Genomic DNA, 21927 nt, shown 5'->3' with positions numbered 1-21927 from the left:
CGAAGGTCTCAGGAGGGGGTGGGGTTGGGCAGGTGGGGCCCCTTGCCCATGGAGGAAGGCGGGCCAGGCGGGCCGGGGTGCCAAGGTGGGTGCCGGGGCAGGGAGAGGTGGCTCGAGGGGCACCGTGTCCAGGGCTGGGGGCTGGCTGCAGCCCTGTGACTCCTCCAGCGATGGGGACGAGGGGACGCGGCCGCGGTGCACACGGCCCGTGGCAGGTCTGAGTCAAAACACCTAAGGCCGACCCCGGCCGGTCATGTGGAGGGCTGCCCAGTCATCGCCTTATGCCGGCCTGGATCACCCTGGCGGGCTGGGCGCGGCCCAGTCAGCTGTGAGTCAGGCCCCGGCGGCCTCGCCACGCAGCACAGGGCAGGGGCCGCCCGGGCACAGGGTCGCCCCCTCCCCAGCCCTAGCTGCGCTTCTCTCCTTGGCGGGCCTGAAGAGCCTGGCCCACCTGTGTCAGGGGCAGTCTGGCCAGGAACCTGGGCTGCCCGGCCCCCGTGGCCCCCAGCCCTTCAGCTGGTGGGGGTGGGGGGTGGGGGGGTTGGAAGTGGGGGGAGCCTCCGGGCCACCCGGCCCTGGACGGGAAGTCAAGTCGGGGGCGGAGTGAGGAGACATCTCCAGAGAAGATTCAGCAGGCGAGGGAAGCAGCAGAGGGCCCGGCCCCACGTCGATGGTGCCCCACTGGAGACCCAGCCAGCACCCCGCCAGACAGCCAAGGGTCCAGCGCACCCTGAACCACGGTAGGCTTCCCCCAATTTATCCTCAGCACAGGTAGACGTCACCCGTCCCCTTGTGTGTCGGGGGTACCTGGTGGCCCACCTGGCTCTCCAGGCCTTAGTCTCCCCATCTGCATAATGGGCATGGTAAGACATGCCTGCACAGCTCTCTCAGCCCAGGGAGGTAGAGTTTGGACCAGATATGAAAGTGTCATTCATGTGGACACCTGGGGGGTTAAAGATCATGGTGGGGTTAAAGGGCAGAGGAGAGAGCACTGGATGGGGAGGCCAGGACCCTGGCTTTGTGTTATTCTGAAGGGGTCACCCCTCTGGAGTGGGGGTGTGGATTTCTGGATTCCCAAAGGGCCTTCAAGTTCCCTTTTCCCCAGAACAGTGAAGGGGTCTGAGCCCATGATGGCCTAGCTTCCCTTGGGATGGAGACCTGGCAGGCAGAGGGTCCCTGTCCTTCCCAGAAGGGGCTGCGGTGGGTCATGTGGTGGCCCCCTGCCTGCCTCTGCTTTGGGGAGAAGAGAGAGAATCTTTGCTAAAGTGAAGTCTCTGATGGGAGGCTGTGGGGTGTGTGGTCTGTCAAGGTCATGGCCCCTGTGCTTTTGACCTTGACCCACAGAGGACTTGACCTCTGTGTGCTTTGCTCACTCTGTAAGATGGGCTTAACTGTGGTGTGGAGGCCACAGATCCTGGGGCCACGTAGGGGTGGAAGGAGAAAAGTAGTCTGCACAGAGCTTGGCACCAGGTGGGGAGGGCCCCTTGGCATAAATAACTGGACAAGGGGCCGGACCCCAATTTTGCCATCAGCGGTTCCCCAGGACTGGGAAGAGGCTTGCAGGGGTGGCAGCTGGGGGGGCAGAGACACTGTTCTCGGCAGACACCCAGGCCAGTTCTGGGTGCGGACTAGGTAGGTAGTCCTGGGCCTGAGGTGGGTGGGAAGGGGCAGCAGTCTCTCCCCTCCCCTCCCTGCCATCCTCACACCCAGAGCTCCAGCTGCCGGGAGGCACAGAAGCCCCCTCTCCAAGCCCCCTCCCCAAGCTGAATGTGGTCTTTGGCGCCCCCTTGTGGCCAGCCCCCACCCCAGGTGCTCAGCAGGGCGCGCGCCCCTCCAGGAGCCCCCTGCCTGCCACTTCCCGCGCGAGGGCTGACGGCCTCTTCGGCCTACCCTCTGTTCCCAGCCCCCCGCATCTCTGCCCACTTCCTCAATCCCCAAATCCCGCCCTGCCCAGCCCTCGGGGAGGTACTGACCCAGTCAGGCGTCCCTGGGACTGATGGTGCCTCGGCCACAGTGCCTGCTGCCCGCTGGTCAGTGGGGGGCGCTGCAGCCCGCGGCTTGGAGCTGAGCTCTGCGACAGTGCTGGAGACCTCGGGGCGGTGAGCTGGGGACTTGGCCCTCACCCGCGCTGGGCCCAGCTTTGCAGGACTCCTGGGAGGATTTCTCTACCCTCCACCACCCCACCTTGTAGTCCACGCCTCAGAGAGCCTTTCCAGCTCCTTCGAGACGGATGGCCTTCTTCTTAGGCCGGTTTTACAGATGGGGAAACTGAGACTCCTAAAACATTTCTGGAACCTTCACAGCCAATCAGGACTAAAGCCCAGGCTTCTGGACGCCTCATCTGGGACCCGAGGGAAGCAAGCAGCTCACCTGGCTGTTGGGGATGTGTCACTAGCTTGCTGTGTGGCCTTGAGAAAGTCACTTCCCCTCTCTGGGTCCCACCTGTGACGTCTTAACTCATGCACGCTAAGTTGTTTTAGTTGTGTCCAACTCTTCGTGACCCCATGGACTGTAGCCTGCCGGACTCCTCTGTCCATAGGATTCTCCAGGCAAGAATACTGGAGAGGGTTGCCAGACCCTCCTGCGGGGGGTCTTCCCGACCCAGGGATGCAACCCCTATGGCGCCTGAATTGCCAGGGGGTTCTTTACTACTAGCGCCACCTGGGAAGCACCTTTAATAGTTCAGATAATAATCATGTCAGTCCCTCAGGCCTGTCTTTGGTGCCTGCTCGGGTTTTCCAGAGGGCAATTGCTAACCTCACAGGTTGACAATTGTCCCGATTTATGCTTGGAAAATCCAATGGACAGAGGAGCCTGGTAGGCTACAGTCCATGGGGTCGCAAAGAGTCAGACATGACTGAGCAACTTCACTTTGTCCTACTTTGTCCTTATGCTCTTGGAACTGGGGTCTGAGCAATGAGGTCACCTGCCTGAGGTCGTGAGTGGCCGAGCTAGGACTGCACTTTGACCTGGCTGATCGCAGAGACCACCAACCTCACACCCCTGCAGCCTCATCGTTCCAACCTTTTTCTTTACAAGTGAGGGCGCAGAGGAAGAGGAAGCCGGGATGGTCTTTAAGCTCCCCAGGTTAATGGCGCTTTAGGAGGCAGGTGGGCTCTCGGAGGGGACCCTGAGGGTGGGGATCTACAGGCCACCGTCTTCCTTCTGAGGGTCCCCTGCTCTCACCCTGCTGGCCAGAGTGGGCTCTGGGGAGACCACAGCTACCGAGGGAGGGGCTTGTAGGATTCTGGCTCTGTAGACAGTTCACTGTGATCCGGGGGCAGACTCGGTACCACCCAGAAAGGGAGGAAGCGGAAACAGGGTCTGGGGCGGGGTGGGGGTGGAGGAGGCCCGGTTGGGCAGAAGATCAGAGCAGGATTGTGTCATGGAGTCCTGCAGCTGATAAGCAGCTGAGCAGCGGTTCAGACAGAAGGAAGGGCTCCCTGGGGTGGGGGTGGGGCTGAGACATCCTAGGGACCCCCTGGCCCCTTGCTGCCCGTGAGCCCTGGACCACAGCTGGCCTCCTGCTCGTTTGAGGGAGGTTGTGGGGGTCTTGGGGTGGAGAGCTGTCTCCATCACACGGTGGGTGACCTCAGGCAAATCTTTCACCTCTCTGAGCCTCAGTTTCCATGTATGTAAAATCAGGGTTCAAAGGTCTCCCATGGGAATAGGGGTCCGGGCTGCAGATAACCAGAGTCTTGTGGGCGCTTTGCTTGCTTGGGGGAGGCAGTGGGACGGATGCTCATGAAGGCCTGTGGGGTCTGCGCTGGGCCAGCCACGGGCCCCAGAGAGCGGAGGAAGCAGAGCTAGAGTAGCCCAAGTGCGCGGGGCGGGGTGGGGGACGGTGCGGAGGATGCAGGAGGTGGCCTGGCCCTCCCCTACCTGGTCCCGTCCCCCCTCCCCTGACTTCAGGGAGCGAATCTCCTCTTCTCTCTCCAGGAGAGCAGTTCGGGCCCAGCTGGGCCTGGTCCCCTCCGTCCTCCCCGCCCGCTGGGACTGGGCTTCTCTGCTCTTTCCATCTTATCACCCAGCCCGAGTCTCACATCACCTCCCACCCACCATCCTCTGGACACTTCCTCAGTCCCCACAGGCGCCCAGGGACGGTTCGGGGAGAAGGCCCGGCCGCTTCCCTGACATCATCTCTGGGGTCGGGTCAGGGTGGCCCAGCGAGCTGGAGCTCGGCTGGGGGAGGGAGGCCGGGCTCCACCTCAGGGCGGCCGTTTCAGGCCAAGTGGGTCTGCGGGACTGCTTCCTGTCCTGTTTATGGCCTCCGAGTTCAGGAAATCATTGAGTGAAACATCCTCAGCCCCCCACCCCCGACCCCACCCTACCCCCCAACCTCGGCCCCGCGATTATTTAATAGGAGCCGAGCTGTGGTCTCTCTCTCTCTCTTTTGGAAAATCCAGTGGGAGAAGGAAGCTGTCAGCTCAGCTCTGACCTCAGCTTTGTCCCTGAGCCAAAAGTCAGGGTGGCCAGGGCAGGGGGGCGGCGCTGGGGCGGGGTGGGGAGGAAACAGCTGCTGGTGGCCCCGTGACGTGACGCAAGGCCGCCGCACGGTTCCCAGGGGCGGGGGCTGGCGGGTGCGGAGCAGGGGCGCTGGAGACGCGCTCGGGGGGTGCGCGCACGCACGCTGCGTCAGGCCGCCCCACTCGTGTCCGGAGACCCCTGCCACGCACAGACCCGCACAGACTCATACAGGCTCTGGGCACACGGCGACACACACACGAGCGGAGTCACACAGGGGCTCAGCCAGGGGTGGGTGGTGGGCCCACCCCGGGTCCCTCCCAGCCCCCCTCACACACACAGGGCCAGACGCAGCCCGAGGCAGAGGTGCAGACGCACAAGGGGCCTCACCAAACACACACACACCCACGTGCCTGCGAAGGCCCACCCAGGCCGGGAGACACAGACCCATGCGGAGCCCGGCGGGCACTCCCAGACACAGGCTGGGCCTCTGGGGCTGGGGGCCACCCTATCCGACTCTTTATGACCCCATCGACCGTAACCCGCCAGGCTCCTCTGCCCATGGGATTCTCCAGGCAAGAGTACTGGAGTGGGTCGCCATTTCCTTCTCCAGGGGATCCTCCCGACCCAGGGTTCAAACCCTGGTCTCCTGCATGGCAGGCAGATTCTTTACTGTTTGAGGGCTGACGGTAGCCCCTGAGGGCTGCCCTGGATTCCGACTGGTTGCGTGTGCCCCGCCCGCTGCCTGAAGCAAAGGATGAAGGGCCCTGACGAGGAGGGGCCTGTGACTGTTCCCGGCCCCGCCCGGGCGGGGCGGGGCGGGGCAGGGAGCCCGGGGGTCTGAGGCTGCGGAAGGGAGTGGACGGTGAGAGGAGAGGGCCTTTGTCCCTGCACCGGCACCGGTGATGCCAGGCCTCCACCCACCCCTCTACCTTGAACACCCGCCCAGCCCCACCCTACCTGCGGCACCTCCTGCCACTCCTGGTCCGCAAGGGACGGCTGCGGAGGAGTAAGTCCTGGGCCCCATGCTGCCAGCTGCCTAGTGACCGTGGGCAAGTCACTCCTCAGCCCCTCAGGGCCTGGCTTTCATCACCGATACCAGCGGCTTGCAGACGTTTTTGACTGCGACCCACAGTTAGAAACACTTTGCACCTTGCAACCAGAGGTGATGCACGCTATGACACACGCAGGCAACGGGGAAAAAAGTTTCACAGAGCAGCGCTTGCCCTTGCTCTGGGCGATGCCCAGTGACTGCGCTATTCCATTTTCTTCTGAAAGTGCTGGCGCCAACTCTGTAGATTGAGTCCGTAATCTACTAAGAGGCAGAGATCTACAGTGGGAAAATACTGCTCTTTCTCTCTGCCTGTGACGGTCTCAAGCTAGTTTGAAACTCAGGGAGAACCTGGGGGAGGCCAAAGTGCTTGCAGAGGCTAGCATATCACATCCATGAAGGGCTGATGCAAGAACAATCTGGGAGGAGAGACACCCATTCTCCAGATGGAGACAAGGAGGACAGGGCCCCAAGCGCAGTCAGGCCCCGTGCAACTTGGCATGGACCCCGGAGGCAAGGCTCTGACCCCGCTGATGATCAGAGCTCTGTGGGCTGCTGCTTCCCTCGCAATTTCTATCAGAATTGAAGAAAAAAAAATGCAGTCACTCTGATTCACCTCCAGGGGGGTGATTCCTGACGCAGAACCGGTCGGGAAATGTCAGGGTGATGCTGGGGGCAGTTGGCAGGAGACCGGGGTGGTTTCTAGCTCCTGCTCAGCTCCCGAGGGTACGTGGCTGGCCCCTGACCAAGACTTGATGGGATGAGGGTGAGAAGAGCAGACTAGAGGCCCTCGTGCTGGACCTCAAGTGCCCCCAAAGACAGCTGGAAGGGAAGTACCGCTTCTCCCCAAGGCGGGAAGTATTCCTGTCCCCCCGCGGAGGCTCTGGGAGGTTGCCTGTTCCCCCAAGGATCCACGCCACACTCTGTGTACTGAGAGGTCCCATGAGCCCTCCTTGGCTTAACTCTCAGACCACAGGTGGTACACTGATCCCCGGACCCAGGCACAATCCAAGCCCCTGACTCAGGCTGGGGTTTGAGCCCCTTCTGTGTCCATTGCAGAACTCTGGTGAGAAAAGCTGCCACGTGGCAGGCGCCGTGTGTTTCCCACTTAACATCCCCATGACCGACCCATGAGCCCAGTATTACAGCATTCCCACTCCCAGTGGGGGAACGGAGACTCAGAGAAAGCCAGTCGCCCCAGGTCACACAGTGACCTGCAGTGTGGGCAGGGTTCAAATACAAGCTTGCCTGGCTCTAAGCCACACCCTTGCCACGGGTACCAGAACCACCCGGGGCCACGGAGGGCCCAAGGTGACTTGCAAAACTGAGCCAGAAGCCACGGGCAAGTACACGAGAGCTTACGTGAGAGCCTGTGGACGATGGAGGCGGGCGGCCCCGCAGGTGTAGTTACTAATACGTCCTCCTTTCCCAAGTGCCAAATAACGAGGTGCTTTTGCCTTTGGGGACAGGAAACCCTACTGCCAGGGCCGTGCCAGGAATCCCTGGGCTTCTCCTGCCTCCTCTGGCTGCCCTCGCCAGCCCTGGTCCCAGGTCACTCCCTCTGACCCCCAGCTTCCTCGCCTGGGCCCATCTGACTGCCCTGTGCTCGTTTCCCAGGTGGGAGCGTCAAGGCGAGGAGCGGGGCGTGCGCTGATGCTGACAGCAGCTGCTGGGTTCCAGAGAACTGAGATCTGAGCTGGGGACAGGGAAGAGATATGGGAAGGGAGGAGGGGGGCTGGCCCGGGCAGTGGGGGTGGCCCAGAGGACTCAGTTTCTGGGTCACTAGTCTCGGGGAATTCCCCGATGCCCAGCGAGCTGCTTACCTGGTGAGTAACTGCTGCTGGCTGCCCACACAGGATGCCCGGCTGCAAGGGTACCTCCCTGCCACCCCCTGCCAATGGCCACTGCCACGTTGCCCTCTCCCCTGAATGCCCCGGGGCCCAGGAAAGAGACAGACAGGCAGGGTGCTGTCCCCCGCCCCCGCAACTCCCCCCTCCCCAGGGCTCTGCAGGGGGCGGCTGGTGATTCAAGCCCCTCTGAGCTGAGCTATGTCTCCTTCCTTCTCAGATGGGGCCGGGGGGTGAATCAGCTCCTGGGGGCGGTGAGGCCGGGTCAGCTGCTGTTTCTTCAGCTCAGGCCTGGGAGGGGGGTGGTCAGGGGCCAGGATGGGCTATAGGGAGAGAGAGCCCACCGCCATGCCACCCCCTGCCCAACAACCCATCTGATCTTCTTTGGGCATCCCGGAAGCTGGAGGCTCAAGGTTGTTTTGCTTCTGTTATCCATCAGGAGAGAATGAACAGGCTCCTCTCCTGTCCCGCATTCCCCCTTTAGCCCTGGAACATGCCTGAGTTTCCTCATCTGTAAAATGGGGACAAGAACAGGGAGGCAATAAGGAGGAATGATACTGACAAGTAAAGGGGCTTGCTGGGTGGCCAGACCTGCAGTGAACCTGAGCCTACAGAGCAAACCCACAGCATAGATGCCATTATACCCATTTTACAGATGAATAAACTGAGGCCAGGAGGTGGTCACTTCCTCAAAGTCTCTAAACTCAACACTGGCAGAGCCAAACCTCTAACCCGAGTGTGACTGAGGCTGAAGTCCACGCTTCCAACCCACAGACTTCACGTCTTTTCGGCACAAGAGACTTGGCACAGACAGCTTTTGGAAACTAAAATGCTTTTAAAAAATACTTAGCATCTACTCTGATGTAACCCCGAGCCAGGTGCCTTCAGGAGTCCAAATGGAGGATCAGACCCTATCCAAGCACTCAAACAGCGAGGAATGAGTCTTGTTCCCATTTGAAAGGAGAATGGGCAGGATAAGGCAGATTCAGCCGGTCTGGGCTGTGAGAGGCCAGGGGAGGCTTCCTGGAAGAAGCGGCCCGAGTGCTGCCCACCAGTCCTCACTCCCCTCTCAGTGTGAGGGGCTGCCGGCATCCATGTGGCCCTCTTTTGGGCCAGACGCTGGGGGCCCAGGCCCGGTTCTATTGTTAACTCTCTGTGCAGCTCCGGGCAAGTGCCTTCACCTCTCTGAGCCTCAGTTTCCCCGTCGGAAAAATAAGACATCTGACATTCTAAGGCTTGTGGCTGGTGAGTGAGAGTCAACAGAAAAGGAGGGGGCTGGTGGCTAAAGCGAGTGGGAGAGAAATCGCTCCGAGGGGCCCGGGGAGGCCCCAGGCTGGCCCTGGACTTGGTTCCCGGAGAAACGAGGTGAGCAGGTGGATGGCGCGGCCGCCCAGAGGAGCACCCCCCGGCCCCAGCCGTGTGGGCCCGAGTGTCCCCCTCACCCAAGGCCTGTCAGATCCCCAGCAGGCCCAGTGGTGCAGGAGCAGGACAGGCTGGGGATGAAGTCACAGCTGGAAGGGGCCGGGCTGGGGCTGCCACTCCAGGGTGGGGCCTGGGGTCACGACCCTGGGAGCAGGCGGCCAAGAAGGGAGGCTGCCTTCCGTGAGGAAGCTGGGGTGGGGGGGAAACACACACACAGCAGCGTAGAGAGGGAGGGAAGAAAACAAACTCCAGGAGACCAAGCCGCCTGGAGCGCGGCCTGGGCTGCCGATTCCCAGGGACTGCGGCCACGTTGCAGGCGGCTCCGAGACCCTGCTCGGCCTTCGTCCCGAGAGGCCCGGCGCAGGTGGTGGCCGGACATGGACGGGAGAGGGAGGCTGGGCCTGGGGTGCCGAGGGGCCCGGAACACTTGGGGAGCACGGACCAAGTCAGGTACCGTGAGAGGGGAAACTGAGGCAGGGGGCGGGGGCCCGTCAGGGCGCGGGGGTGGTGGTGAAGTGTCTTGCAGACTCGGCCCCACTTCCTGTTTCCTGTGGGGTGGGGCTGAGATGACATGGCGTTCGGGGGGGGTGTTTTAGAGGGCTGAGTGGGGGAGGTCTGGGTAGCCAGAGTCCGCTGGGAAGGAGGTTGGAGGGACGGGGCCCAGAAGGCAGCAGGGCAGGAAGGAGACTCAGGGCACCTAGTGAGAGACTCGGGGAACTAGAGGATCCAGAGATGGGGGCCTCAAATGCATTTGGGGGTCCCCATCCAAAGAGTCAGGCGGAGTCGGACGACAGGGGTCTGGGAGATGGCGGGGGTGCATGTGATCCTGAGTGGTCAGGCCCCTGTGCAGGAGAGACTCGGGGTGGGAGGGTGATGAGAGGAACAGGACCTGAGATGTCCTGGGGTGTACCCGCACCCCAAAGCAGGTGTCGGAGTGGGGTTAAGTGCCAGGCGGGGCCTCCTGCGGCCCCCAGGGGAGATACAAGGTGCAGAGCGGACAGGGAGGGGAAGGAAGGCCAGTGTGGGCCCTGCCAGCCTCCTCCCCCCGCTGGGAAGTGCCCGCTGGGACGGGCAGTTTTATCAGCCCCACATCCAGGCCCTGCTGGGAGAGGGAGCGGGAGGAAGCAGCCTGGAGAGGGCAGGGCGTGTGTGGGGGGAGGGGGCATGGCAGCCGCAGGAGGGCTCGTCCTGGCACGAAGCGGGAGGAAGGAACGCGTGGCTGGGCAGGTCCGGGATGTGGCAAGAGGCGGGAGCTGGGGGCACCGGGCGGGGGATTGGGGGGATTGGTTGAGGGAACTTGGAGCCAAGGAAAGGCTGCAGGCCTCCCCGGCCTTGGAGAACCAACTCTCCCGCCCCGCTCGCCACTCAGGGTCAGGTGGGAGGGCTGTGGTGGATCCCAGGGGCAGGAGAATCTCCTGGGACGGGGGTGCCCCTGGCAATTTTTGGGACAGTATGGCCCCAGATGTGTGCCTGGCTGGCACTCCCCGACCTCTGTTTTTTTCTGTTTTGAATCCTTTTTAATGGGGAGGGGTTGCCATGCTCATTCTCCCTAGTCCTCACCATTCCTTCCTGCCCCTCATTCATTTCCGAACCTACCTGCCACCAAAGACACCAGAATCTGTGACTCTGCCTGAGAGGCTCCGGAAGCGCCTTTAGGGGGCCATCACCCTGCTCTGAGCCCCAAGGGCCCTCCAAGCTGCTTCTGTTCTCCCCTACCATCTCTCTGCATCCCGAGGAGCAAGCCCGGGTTCCGTTGGCTAAGTCTCTGCCTCAAATGGCCTTTCAACTTGGAAATGCAGGACCACCCTCCCTGGAAGGGAGCCGAGAGGTTAGGCAAACGCCAGACACACCACACTTTCCCCGAAGCTCCTCCCCAGGGTCTCCCCAGAGAAGGCAGTCACAGTAGCCCCTCAGCTTTCATCTTGCCAGCCCCTCCTGGGCCCCACCGGTGGTCAGCAGCGCCTGCTTGCTGATGGCCCTCAGGAGGCCTGACTGTGTGGGACCCTGGGCAACCTGTCCCCTTGGGAGCCCCGCTTTGCCCGGTGGCAGCAGGCAGGATGGAGGAGGCCATCCCCGCGGTGGCTTCCAGGGCCCACGTTCAGTTTCGCTTTATTGCCGTCTAAAGTCCATGCCAGGGCCCCAGCCCCTCTTCCTGGAACCTCCTTCTCAGCCAAGCCCCAGCCTGCCTCCTCCCCACCGACCCCCTCCAAACCCCTTGACCAGGGGGCTGCAGGTGTCAGCTCCCATCTTCTTGCCTAGTTTCAAGCCACCTCCCCAAACCCAGGTGAGTCAGGGTTGTCTGGGGCGCCCACTTCCCCGGGGGAGGGGGGACCCTGATGACTCGGGGACCCTCCCTCCCCTCCCCAACTTCAAACAACTCCCAGGGCAAGCCGCTCAGGAAAACCGCAGGGTGTTTTGTTGAAGAGTTCATTATAATTTTATCAATCAAATTCTTAGAAGAGGAAAAAGTCTGCTCTCCCCACCCCCCCCCTTTCTGCCCCCCTTCCCTGCTCCTTTCCTCCCATTCATAATTTCCTATGATGCACCTCAAACAACTTCCTGGACCGGGGATCCCTGCTAAATATAGCTGTTTCTCTCTCTGTCTTACAACACAGGCTCCAGTATATAAATCAGGCAAATTCCCCATTTGAGCATGAACCTCTGAAAACTGCCGGCATCTAAGGTCTCCTTCAAGGCCCTCTGGAGTGCAGCCCATAATGAAGGTCTTGGCGGCAGGTAAATCTACCGGCCCCCCGCCCCGGGCTGGCTTCCGCCGGGAGCCCCGGCCGCGGGCGCCGCGGCAAACTTGGGGCCCCTGGCGAACGCGAGCGGGACACCCACCCGCCGCAGACACACGGACACTTGGGGCGCCCGCGCAGCCGGGAGCCCGGGGCCGCCGGAGGCGCCGAGTAGCGGCCGCCGCCGGGGGCGAGCGCGGGCACATGGTCCCCGCACCGCGCGCCCAGCCCGCCCGGGGCCCCCGCAGGTTGGCGGGCCAGGCAGGGGGCGCCGCTGCCTTCCTCCTCTTCCTCCCCGCCGCTGCTCTTCCCGCTCAGCTTCCTTCGGGATTCACCCTCCCTCTTTTCTTTCTTTTTCTTTCTTTCCGCTTTCTTTTCCAACCGCGTCCCCGGCTGCTCCCTGGGAGGGGCGCCTGCCGCCCGAGCAGCTCGCAAACTCCGGCCCGGCACGGGAGCAGGTGCCGCCTCCATCTGCTACAGCCCGGAAAGCTGTGGTCTGCGCTAGGTGAGGCCGGGGAGTGGGGCACCCTCGCCGCCCTGCCAGCCATCCTGGGACCTGAGCCCTGCCTGGAGATGCTAGGAGGCACAGGGAACCCAGAAGTGAAGTCGAGGCTGCACTGTCCCAGCCGAGGAACGGGCTCCAGAGCGCCTCCCCTTCCTCCAGTCTCCTCGCTTCTCCAGCTCTCACAGGTCCCCCAGCCCCAGCCCTTGCTGCAGGATCATCTGGAACATAGAGCGGGGGTGGGTGGCAAGCAGGGCCCCCCTGCCCTCCCTGGCGGGGAGGGGCGCTCCTGGACAGGCCCGGACAGCTCTCCCCTCTCCCTCTCACCTTTCACTTCCCTCCCTCCCCCGCCCACCTGGCTGCCTGAGACCTTTTCCCTTTTTCTCTTTCCTGGTTGCACCATTCTCCCTCCCTTTCGAAGGCTCTGGGGGCGTCTGTGGAGCCCCAGGATTCTCCTTGTCCTAACCCGCAACCTGGGACGGAGACCGGTGAACAAGAGTGTGGGGGTGGGGGTGGGGGGTGGAGCGCGGAGGCCGGGAAGGGAGGTTCGAAGGATGCCCTGGCCCTGGCGCTGCAGAAGGGGGCAGAGTTGCAGCCCTGGGGTGGAGTCCAGGGTCCCAGATAGTAGACTGGCCATTTCTGAAGGAAGACCACAGAGAAGCTGGGAAAAAGTGACAGGATCGGGGAAAAAGGGCCCAGTGAGCCCACCTCACCGAGACAAGTTTGGGAGATGAGGGTCAGCAGAAACTCCCGCTCCCTGTGGGCCTGGTGGGAGCCCGCTCTGGGAGACAGGAGCATGAAGTAACAGGAACCTGGACCTTCCTGGGGAGAGAAGGACTGATCTTTTCCTTGAGACCTGAAGCGTTGCCCCCTCCTGGCAGAGGCCTGGAGGGTTGGTATCACTCTGAACCCGGTTCCCAGCTGATAGGAACAGCTCATGTCTTGTCCCCTCAGGAGACAGCAGGGAGTGATAAATAGGGAGATTTAGCGATCTGGGGAGGTAGATGCAGGGACATCGCCAAAATCAGAAACCACCAGGTCTGGAGAAGAGAGAGCTGCAGCCTGAGAGGGGAAGATCTCCGCAGGACCAGAGTTGCAGCCTCTCCCCCAAGCTGGCTTGCCCACCGCTGCCCGCCACCCCCCCCCCCCCACTCCCTGCTCATGGCTCTCCACCTTTTATCCGCAGGAGTCGTGCCCCTGCTGCTGGTTCTGCACTGGAAACACGGGGCCGGGAGCCCCCTTCCCATCACCCCGGTCAATGCCACCTGCGCCACCCGCCATCCCTGTCCCAGCAACCTCATGAACCAGATCAGAAACCAGCTGGGACAACTCAACAGCAGTGCCAACAGCCTCTTTATCCTCTATGTAAGTCTCCCCCTCAGGGTGCCGAGAAACAAGGCAGGGAGGGGCTGGGATCTGCAAGCAGGGCCCTGGGCTGGTGCGGCTGGTCAGAGAAGGGAAGGGTGTGGGGTTTTGTCCCACCGCACCCAGATCCCCCCAGCTTCCTCCCCATCCCTTGGCCGAGGCCCGGCCTCTTTCCCCAGGTGCCAAGGTCGATGGGGGCCCAGAGGCGCCTGGAGAAGAGGCCGCAGGCAGGGCTGGCACTTGTAGCATGGGGATTTGTCCACCTGGTGGAGGGAGGCAGATGAGAGACAGAGAGGGAGGCGGTGGAAGGGACTGGGAGGTGCTGTTGAAAGAGACGGCGGGCTGTGGGTGACGGGGTGCGGAGCCGCCCAGGAAGAGGGTGAGCGCGGTGGGTAAAAGGGCAAGTGTATGTGGTGCACACGGCTGGAGGTGAGACCGGGTGTTTCCCTCCTCTCCCTTGTGGTCCTGATGAGGGTGTGAGGAGGGTGCCTCCTCGCATGGGATAGAGGCTGGATGCTTTACCATGGCTACTTCTGGCTCTTGGGACAGTCCCGAGATGCCTGCAGGGCAAGTGATTGGGTTCTCAAGCCTGTGTGTGTGTGTGTGTGTGTGTGTGTGTGTGTGTATGGGGGGTGGGGGGCGGCACTGACGCCCAAGGGCTGACCGCAGGCTGGGCGGCAGGGCTGGAGCAGCCGTCCCTACCTCCCACTTCACCACCCCTCTGCCCCTCTGCTCCTCAGTACACGGCCCAGGGGGAGCCCTTCCCCAACAACCTGGACAAGCTGTGCAGCCCCAACGTGACCGACTTCCCGCCCTTCCACGCCAATGGCACGGAGAAGGCCCGGCTGGTGGAGCTGTACCGCATCATCGCGTACCTGGGCGCCTCCCTGGGCAACATCACGCGGGATCAGAAGGTCCTCAACCCCTACGCCCACGGCCTGCACAGCAAGCTGAACGCCACGGCTGACGTCCTGCGGGGCCTGCTCAGCAACGTGCTCTGCCGCTTGTGCAGCAAGTACCACGTGAGCCACGTGGACGTGACCTACGGCCCTGACACCTCGGGCAAGGACATCTTCCAGAAGAAGAAGCTGGGCTGTCAGCTCCTGGGGAAGTACAAGCAGGTCATTGCTGTGCTGGCTCAGGCCTTCTAGACGGGAGGTCTTAGATAGTAGGGGACTCTCCAACTGTGGCCGTGGCCCAGAGCACCGCCAGACCTGAGTGGGGTCCCCTGGCAGACCCCAGGGGGGGTTCCTGGCCGGTCCACTCCCCTCCAGGGTAGGCCGCCACGATGCCAAGCAGAGCTAGAACTCCCAGAGGCTGAGTCTATATGTGGTGCCAACTAGAAAGGAAGGTGCCCCTTCTTCTGGGAGACTGCAGCCAGGCACAGGCTGGGTTTTGGCCCCCGACTCGTCCCCTCGGCCAGGGTCTTTGTGAGCAAACCGCACAAGTTGTCTTTGGCGACCCTGACCGCGGGACAAGACAGCAGGGGTTGGGGGCACTGACCCGCACCCCCCACACACAAGCAGAATGACCACCATCAGTGCCTTGGTTGACCTTAAAAGGTCTGGTTGGAGCTCAGGCAGCCCGGAGGGGCTGGGATCTGGAAGGACCCTTGGCTCCTACAGGTATGGGGAGTTGGAACGGGAGCTGTGGTTTGAGATGCTGCCTTACTTGGGTGAGACTGGGGAGTTCAGGCCTACAGCTCTCAGGTGGAAGGTTCTAGAAGGAGGCCACTTGGCCCTTGCCTACAGCTCTCAGGTAGAAGGTTCCAGAAGGAGGCCAGTTGGCACTCCAGGCTCTCCGGAAGGCAGAGAGAGGCCACATGCAGGCCGGGGAAGGAAGAGAGGCCCTTGAAAGGCTTGACGGGCTCCCCTTCCTTGAGCCCAAACTCTGTCCTGCCGTCCTCGCTGGCTGCGGGGTTTAGGGGCTGGACCTGGAGGTGGGGTGTGTGGGGGCGGGCAGGTTGCAAAGTCAGGTGAGGAGGTTCCGAGGGGATCCAGAGTCTTGTGGGCGAGGGTGTGCGGATGGAGTAGGTCAGAGTGGCAGCTCCCATCTGAGGCCAACTGAGGCCCCGTGAGGTCACACAGAGGTACGCCAGGGGCACCAGAGGCCATCTGTCACTGGTCCCTGGAGCAGGGGGATGGTGGCTGTTGGGGTCAAGGTCTCAGGAAGCCTGAGAGCCGAGAGTGCCATGTGCCTGACTCAGCATGATTGTCTATTTATTTTGATGCCCTATTTATATTAACTTATTGGTGCTTCAAGTGGCAAAAGTTCACCCCCTTTCCCTGCTCCCCTTTCTCCAACGGAAATGATACGACGGCTCTTCCTATGGGAGCTGGGGGCCGGGCCTTCACAGGACCTGGTCTGGAAGTCAAAGATGTTACAAGGTAGGGTGAGCCTTACGGGTGAAGCTCAGAGAAGGGTTAGGAGCTGAGAGCACTGGTCAGTCTGGGTGGGGGGCGGGCAGGGGACCCTACGGCAACCCACACTGCAACTGTGACCAGCTCTGGGGGCCGTCATGTTCCTTGGCTCCAAGGGGCTCATTTAACACTGTGTTCTCAGTGCCCCTGGGACTGTGCTGCTGGAGGCAACCTTCACGGAGGAGACAAAGCCCTGGGCAAGGCAAGCTGCCGCTGTTTCTTTTGCCCTGGCCACCTCTAGACCAGCAGTCTAGAGCGGCCCCGGAACCGTCCTGACCAGCACCCAGTGAGAGGTGCCTTCTCCGGTGGCCCAAACACCCGCAGAGGACGAGGGGGCCTGGCTGCCTCTCGGGAAGCCGGGGCGGCCCCGGGGAGGAGGATGAGGAGGCCCCGGGACGCAGACAAGGAAGCTGTGGTCCCTCCTGCCCCACCTCCCCCCACACCCCCACCCATGTCTGGGTTCCCAGGCAGGCAACCCGATCCTGTTCCTTTGTGCTGGGGCCAGGCGCGCCGAGCAACGCCCTCCGGTCTGGGAGCTGGGGCAGCTGCTAAGATCCGGGTTCTGGCTTCTTCTCAAACCCTGAGCGGGGCAGCAAGCCTTGCCTTTCAGCAGCGTGATTATGGTACTTTTGTACTCACTTTGCACCTCTCTGTCACCTCTAAGCACTTTACCTGTGCCCAGTGCCCCTCGGGATGGCAGGGTGGGCAGGCGGCAGGCAGGACCCAAGACCCGGGCTTGGGGTTGGAGGTGGGAGTTGCCCGTCCCATTGGCAAGACTTTTGCGGCGGGTGGCAGAGCAGACCACGTGTTTGCCGACACCGTCTTAACGAGGGTCACCTCCAGCCTTGTCCAGGATTTCAGCCTGTTGTCCCCCCCATCACTCTGCTCCTCCCGTGAATGTTGTTTGAAAGGCTTGGGGCCGCCTGGCCTCCCGTCATCTCATCAGCCCTGGACACAGACTCCCGGCGCCGGGCCCACCTGGGCAGCCTCCGAGGCTCCGGGGACCAGCAATACACCCCACTCCCACCCCTCCCCAGGCCTGGCCCCGGCTCTGCCCCTCACCTGCCCCCCAGCCTCAGTGCTCTTTGCAGACCCCGTCTGGCAGATGGGCACCCACTTTGCACAGCATCTCTGAATTTTGGAGCCTTTGTGTGGGAAAAGCTTGGCAGGGCAGGAAGCTGTCCACTTCCTCCTTTATTTCATCTGCTGGTTTTGACCTGCACCTGTATCCTGGGTCACGACCCCAGCCCGCAGAGAAGAGGGCAGCAGGTGGCACTCGTTTTTGTTCTTTTGCAGTTGATTGAAAGAATGGTATTGGGGACCTTATTTATTTAAAAAAGAAATTTAAAATGAGAAAGCACCACTATTTATTTGTCCCTCCTCCTCCTTGTCCTTGTCCCCCTCTTCTTGTCCCCTCCCTGGGGACGTGCCCCCAGATAGAAGTCCAGCTCTGCCCTGGGGCTCTCCACAATAGACATCGCGCGTGGGGCTGGAGGCCAGAACCAAGCGAGAAATTAGCTTCCCTTCAGATGGTACAGATGCCTTTTACTTCTGGATCCCCCCCACCTCCCCACACCCCCTCCCCCCGACCCCATACCTGGGCATCGCTCCCATCCACACAGCGAGCTCTGCGTGTCCTTCCCTGCTTCCCTCCCTCCTTTCTACTGGAAAGGACTTGGCCTTGGGGGACAAATTCCTCTTTGATGAATGTACCCTGTGGGAATGTTTCATACTGACAGATTATTTTTATTTATTCAATGTCCATATTTAAAATATTTATTTTTTATACTGAAGGAATACTTTTTTTTTTTAAAGAAAAAAAGAGAGAAATTAATAAAGAATCTGCTCTTGGCAAGCTTTCTGGATTGTATTCTTGTGGGGAGACGGGGCTGGACTGGCCGGTGGGAAGAGGGGGTGCTTCCACTGAGCCAGGGTGTCCACATTGGTGGGGGCAGGGCAGGCAGGTCATGGGCACAGTCAGGACAAAGTGGGTGTTGCCAAGAGGCCCTGTCCGGCTCTCCCACTGGCACCCCTGTTTCTGCCTCACACCTGGGGACTCCCTTTCCCTGTAACCTTCTTCCCAGCCACCTGGGACCCCTTTCTTGGGTGTCTGGACCCGGATGGCCACAGATTTAGGGGCTCCAGAGAAGCCTCCAGGTGCCTCTTGGTCCTTTGCTCTGGGGTTTGGGTCCAGAGCTCCCCCAGCTGAGATTCCTTTAGGGATGTGGGCAGCTTTCTAGGGATATTTGTCAACGGCAGGTCACGGGTAGGTTTCCAAAGGTGCGTAGTACAGAGTTCATGCCTCTGGAAGCTCCCAGGCCAGTGGGACAGTGACTGAGCGTGGGTGAGTGTGTGTGTGTGTGTGTGTGTGTGTGTGTGTGCCCCCAGGCCAGTGGGACAGTGACTGAGTGTGTGCGTGCGTCTGTGTATGCTCCCAGGCCAGTGGGACAGTGACTGAGTGTGTGTGTGTGTGTGTGTGTGTGTGTGCGCGCGTGCTCACTGATGGAAACGGCACAGAGAAGGCCCTGAGCAAGGTGGAGACGCCCCCACTGCCCAGCAGGCCGAGACCCTCTGCTCTCTGCTCTCTGCTGCTCTCTGTGCAGTGAAGGGCCCGGACTCGCAGCCGCACTGGCCTCGCCTGGCGGGGATCACGGAGGCCTCCTCTCTGCTCCTTGTTAAAGGGCAGGTTTCAATTTGGCACCTCTGGGTGGGGAGGGTGCAGATTCTTGCCGAATTGAAATCTGCCCTTGAAGAAGAGCCCAGGTGATGTGAGTGTCCCTTAAAGGCCAGGAAGGGCTGTCCTACCCGTCCTCCACCTCTCCCTCCTCCTGAGCCTGCCAGGACACCAAGATGCCAAGTGTGAGTCTCCAAGGGCCACAGGGAGGGGTCTGCCTGGGAGGGAGAGGATGGGGCCCCCTGAGAGCCCCTAGTCCCGTGCCGTTTGTGGGTTTTCCTCTTAAAAGTTCTGGTAGGGGCGAGGGGATTGGCTGAATCCCCTCCCCAGGCCACAGCCCTCAGCGTCCCCCAGCTCTCCTTCTCTTGTGGGAGACAAGGTTGAAGCTTTTGGAAAGAAAACTTTACTAGAGAGAAATGCAGTGAACGCCAGAGCCCAGACAGGAGGGAGGCGCAGGGGCATCAGGCCCTCGGTGCCGTCTTGGGGGCTGGCTGGGCCCGGCCCCGGGCTCTGTCCTCGCCTCTGAGGGGAGTTCTCACCCCAGGAGAGGGCAGGTTTTCTGCTCTCTGCCCTGCCGTGCCCCATCCTGGCCAGAGGAACCAAAGATGGTTAACTGGTCATCAGTGACCCTCTCGTGAAAGATGAAACAGCTGGTGGAGGGGAGAAAGAAAGGACCCTCCTCCGCTCCCCGCTCTGCTGGGAAGGCCGTGCCCTGAGGCCCTGGTCCTCGTGGTGTTGCTGCTGTGCGTGCGGTCCTGTGACCTCCCGCGTGAGCTCAGCTCTCTTATCTGTGAAACTGCAAGAGAGACAATGACCGATGTCATCTCTCTATCGACTTTGCAGGCTGCCAAAAGGCACTCGTGGGCAGGGAGCTAGACGCGCTGCGATGAATCTGATGAATCCATGGGAGGAGATGGAGAAAAGAGAACCCAGCTCAGACCCTGGGGCCATCTCTGCAGGGGAAAGGGGGGTCCTCGCCCCAGGGAGGGCAGGAGTGAGTGATAATGCTGAGTCCCAGGCTGGGGACCAGGTTGAGGAAGTGGGGGGAGCAGGGCAGACAAACTTTCATGGGATTGGTCCTCCGACGCTACCCTGAGCCACAGGCCTGGAGGAGACCTGCCCAGAGAGGAGCCAGGGCAGCCTGGGTGCCCAGCTGAGCTTTCTCCCATCCTGGCTCTCAGGAGGTCAACAGGAGAGACCCTCTCCTCTCATCCCGAGAGGCTGCTGGAGGTGCAGTCCCACAAGCTCTGTGATGGCCCTGCACTTCACAGCTTACAGTGCATTTTCTTACCCGTCAGGAGATCCTCCCAACCATTCTGAGGATGGGACTAGATAACAAGTCCATTTTACAGATGGGGAAACTGAGGCCCCAGGAGGCAAAGGGGCAGAGAAGACAGCCTGTTGAGAGAGGCTTTTTATATTTGCTCATTCTTATGATCATCATCTGTCCACTCACCTGGTGAAGACTCTACAGGCCAAGGCTATATACCCAAAGAGATCGAGGGTTAGGGGTGGAAGACTTTCCCAGGTCAGACAGATGACGGTGACGGTTGCACGATAATGTGAATGGACTCAGGGCCACTGAAGTGTACAGTTAAATATGGTTAATATAGTATGTTTCATATTGTGTGACTTTTACCACAATAAAAAAAGAAAAAGGCTTTCCCCAGTCACCTCTTCCCTAAATTCAGACTAGGCGGTAAGGGGCCCATGTTATCATGCTAAGCAACCACATTTTCAGCCATAAAATTAATGTCATAATCGAAACAGTTAATATTTATTTCTTTATTTATAGTCCTCTTTGTCCTAAAGAGCACAGAAAGCATCTTACACCAGAAGGCACATCATAAAAATACTGATAAAGAGGATCAACGTTGGAGTAGACAGAGAGAGAAAACGAAGTCTGCAGAGACAAAGAAAATCCATGTTTCCCATCACGAGGGGCTGCATAATGGCCATGGCTGAGTCTCAGAGTTGGCTCTGAGATTCCTGGCAGCAGAAGGAAAAAGGGAAACGTGATCTGTTATGCAATTCTCATCGTTGCAAAGGAGGAGGTTTTTTGAGCCTCATGGGAAAAAGCCTGTCCTGGGACTGTGTTCTGAAGGGGCTTCCTCCCTGGAGCCCCACAGGTGTAGTGGGTGATGTGATGGGTCCCACCTGCAGCGAGTGAATTCCTGGGGGCTGTTTCTGCATTGGTCTTTGCAAAAGCAAAGGCTCAGTATCTACTACTAATCCAGCGATGGGGTTCAGTGAGAGTTCCGGACGACACAGACCACGGCCCTGACCTGACCCCAGGAGTGAACTGCTGGGTCCCAAGAGTGCTGAGCGTGCCTCAGAAGTTCCCCCATCCCCAGAATTCCCAAAAACATTTTATTGTATCACATGCCTACGTCATCTAAGGGACCTCAGATGAGTTCCTTCCTCCTGGATGATTCTGTGAGGCCAGAGTGATGCCAGGTGTGCATGAGGAGACGGGGTGGGATGGAGACGCTGTGATGAAGACGGGCGTCTGGGGGGTCCGTGGGCCTCCAGCTCTCTCCCCACTTCCTTCCAAGGCTCCCGGACTCAGCATCCAGAACACTTCCCCTGCAACCTCCGGCCCGAGCAGAGCCCAGCTTGAATCTGTCACTTTGACTTGGGGGAAGCACCGCCCTGCCCTGGCCAGGCTTCAGGGGCCAAATATTTCAATTATGAGGACGCGGTCAGGCCCTGCCCACTCCTGCCTCAGTGACGGCGGCGAGGAGAGGATGTCCCCGGCGGGAGCGGTGGGCGGCATGCGGGGGGAGCCGCAGACGGGAGAGGGAATGAGAGGCTGAGCAGACAGGCCCTCTCCGCTGGCTGAGAACAAAACCGCTGGCTGGGAGGAAAATATGTGTGAGGCATTCTTGCAATTCCAAGAGGCTCCGTCCAGCTCCTGCCCAGACGGTCAATGAATCAAAGCCCAAAGGGGCCCCTACCTGTCAGCAGGTTTTCTCCTGGCCCCACCGCTCACCGGGGCCCCACCTCTCCAGCCCCACCAGGCTGGCTGGAATACTCCAGCTCCCCAGGAGGACGGCTCTTCAAAGAGGAGTGATTCACCGGCCAAGAGCAGATGTGGGCAGCCCTCCATCTCCACCTGCTCTGCTCTCCACCGCCTTGGAGAGGGGACATCACCCGCGGCAGAGGTTTACCGGTGCCCCCACCCCCGGGAACACACGTCCACGTTGAAATCCCTGGAACCTGGGCAGTCGTGTCCGTATTTGGGAAAAGAATCTTCGCGGATGTCACTGAGTTAGGGATAACCTCGAGGTGAGCTCATCTCGGGACTTTTCAAGTGAGCCCGCAGCGCGAGGACAAGCGATTTTATAAGAGACACACAGAGGACAGGAGAGGAGACCAGGCGAAGGCAGATGCAGCCACATGCCGAGGAATGCCTGGGGCCACCAGAAGCTGGAGGAGGCGGGG

General features: G+C 60.8%; 1 protein-coding gene across 4 annotated transcripts; it reads left to right on the top strand.

Annotated features, from left to right (window-relative positions):
- Window positions 1-641: 641 nt before the first annotated feature.
- On the top strand, window positions 642-17652 carry LIF (LIF interleukin 6 family cytokine). Of its 4 annotated transcripts, none has more exons than XM_040251036.1 (4): window positions 642-740; window positions 11400-11520; window positions 13211-13389; window positions 14130-15125. In XM_040251036.1, exons 2-4 carry the CDS (start codon window positions 11502-11504, stop codon window positions 14538-14540), a joined length of 609 nt encoding a protein of 202 aa, XP_040106970.1. In that variant the 5' UTR covers window positions 642-740; window positions 11400-11501; the 3' UTR covers window positions 14541-15125. The 4 variants fall into 4 exon arrangements, 3 of the variants coding, with proteins under 3 accessions (XP_040106970.1, XP_040106969.1, XP_040106968.1); XM_040251035.1 differs by lacking the exon at window positions 642-740 and adding an exon at window positions 9119-9234; XR_005722989.1 differs by lacking the exons at window positions 642-740; window positions 11400-11520 and adding exons at window positions 11710-12027; window positions 15155-17652 and having other exon boundaries at window positions 14130-15105.
- Window positions 17653-21927: the final 4275 nt, after the last annotated feature.

This window comes from Oryx dammah, unplaced genomic scaffold (genome assembly GCF_014754425.2).
Source record: "Oryx dammah isolate SB20612 unplaced genomic scaffold, SCBI_Odam_1.1 HiC_scaffold_12, whole genome shotgun sequence".
Classification (NCBI taxonomy): domain Eukaryota; kingdom Metazoa; phylum Chordata; class Mammalia; order Artiodactyla; family Bovidae; genus Oryx; species Oryx dammah.
This window is presented reverse-complemented; position numbering and strand designations above follow the sequence as displayed.

Bases quoted from the DNA above. Each gene is read 5' to 3' on its own strand.
- LIF (XM_040251034.1), top strand. From the start codon at position 11,727: ATGGTCCCCGCACCGCGCGCCCAGCCCGCCCGGGGCCCCCGCAGGTTG. The intron at 12,028-13,210 runs GTGAGGCCGGGG...TTTTATCCGCAG, and splicing joins AAAGCTGTGGTCTGCGCTAG to GAGTCGTGCCCCTGCTGCTG. The intron at 13,390-14,129 runs GTAAGTCTCCCC...TCTGCTCCTCAG, and splicing joins ACAGCCTCTTTATCCTCTAT to TACACGGCCCAGGGGGAGCC.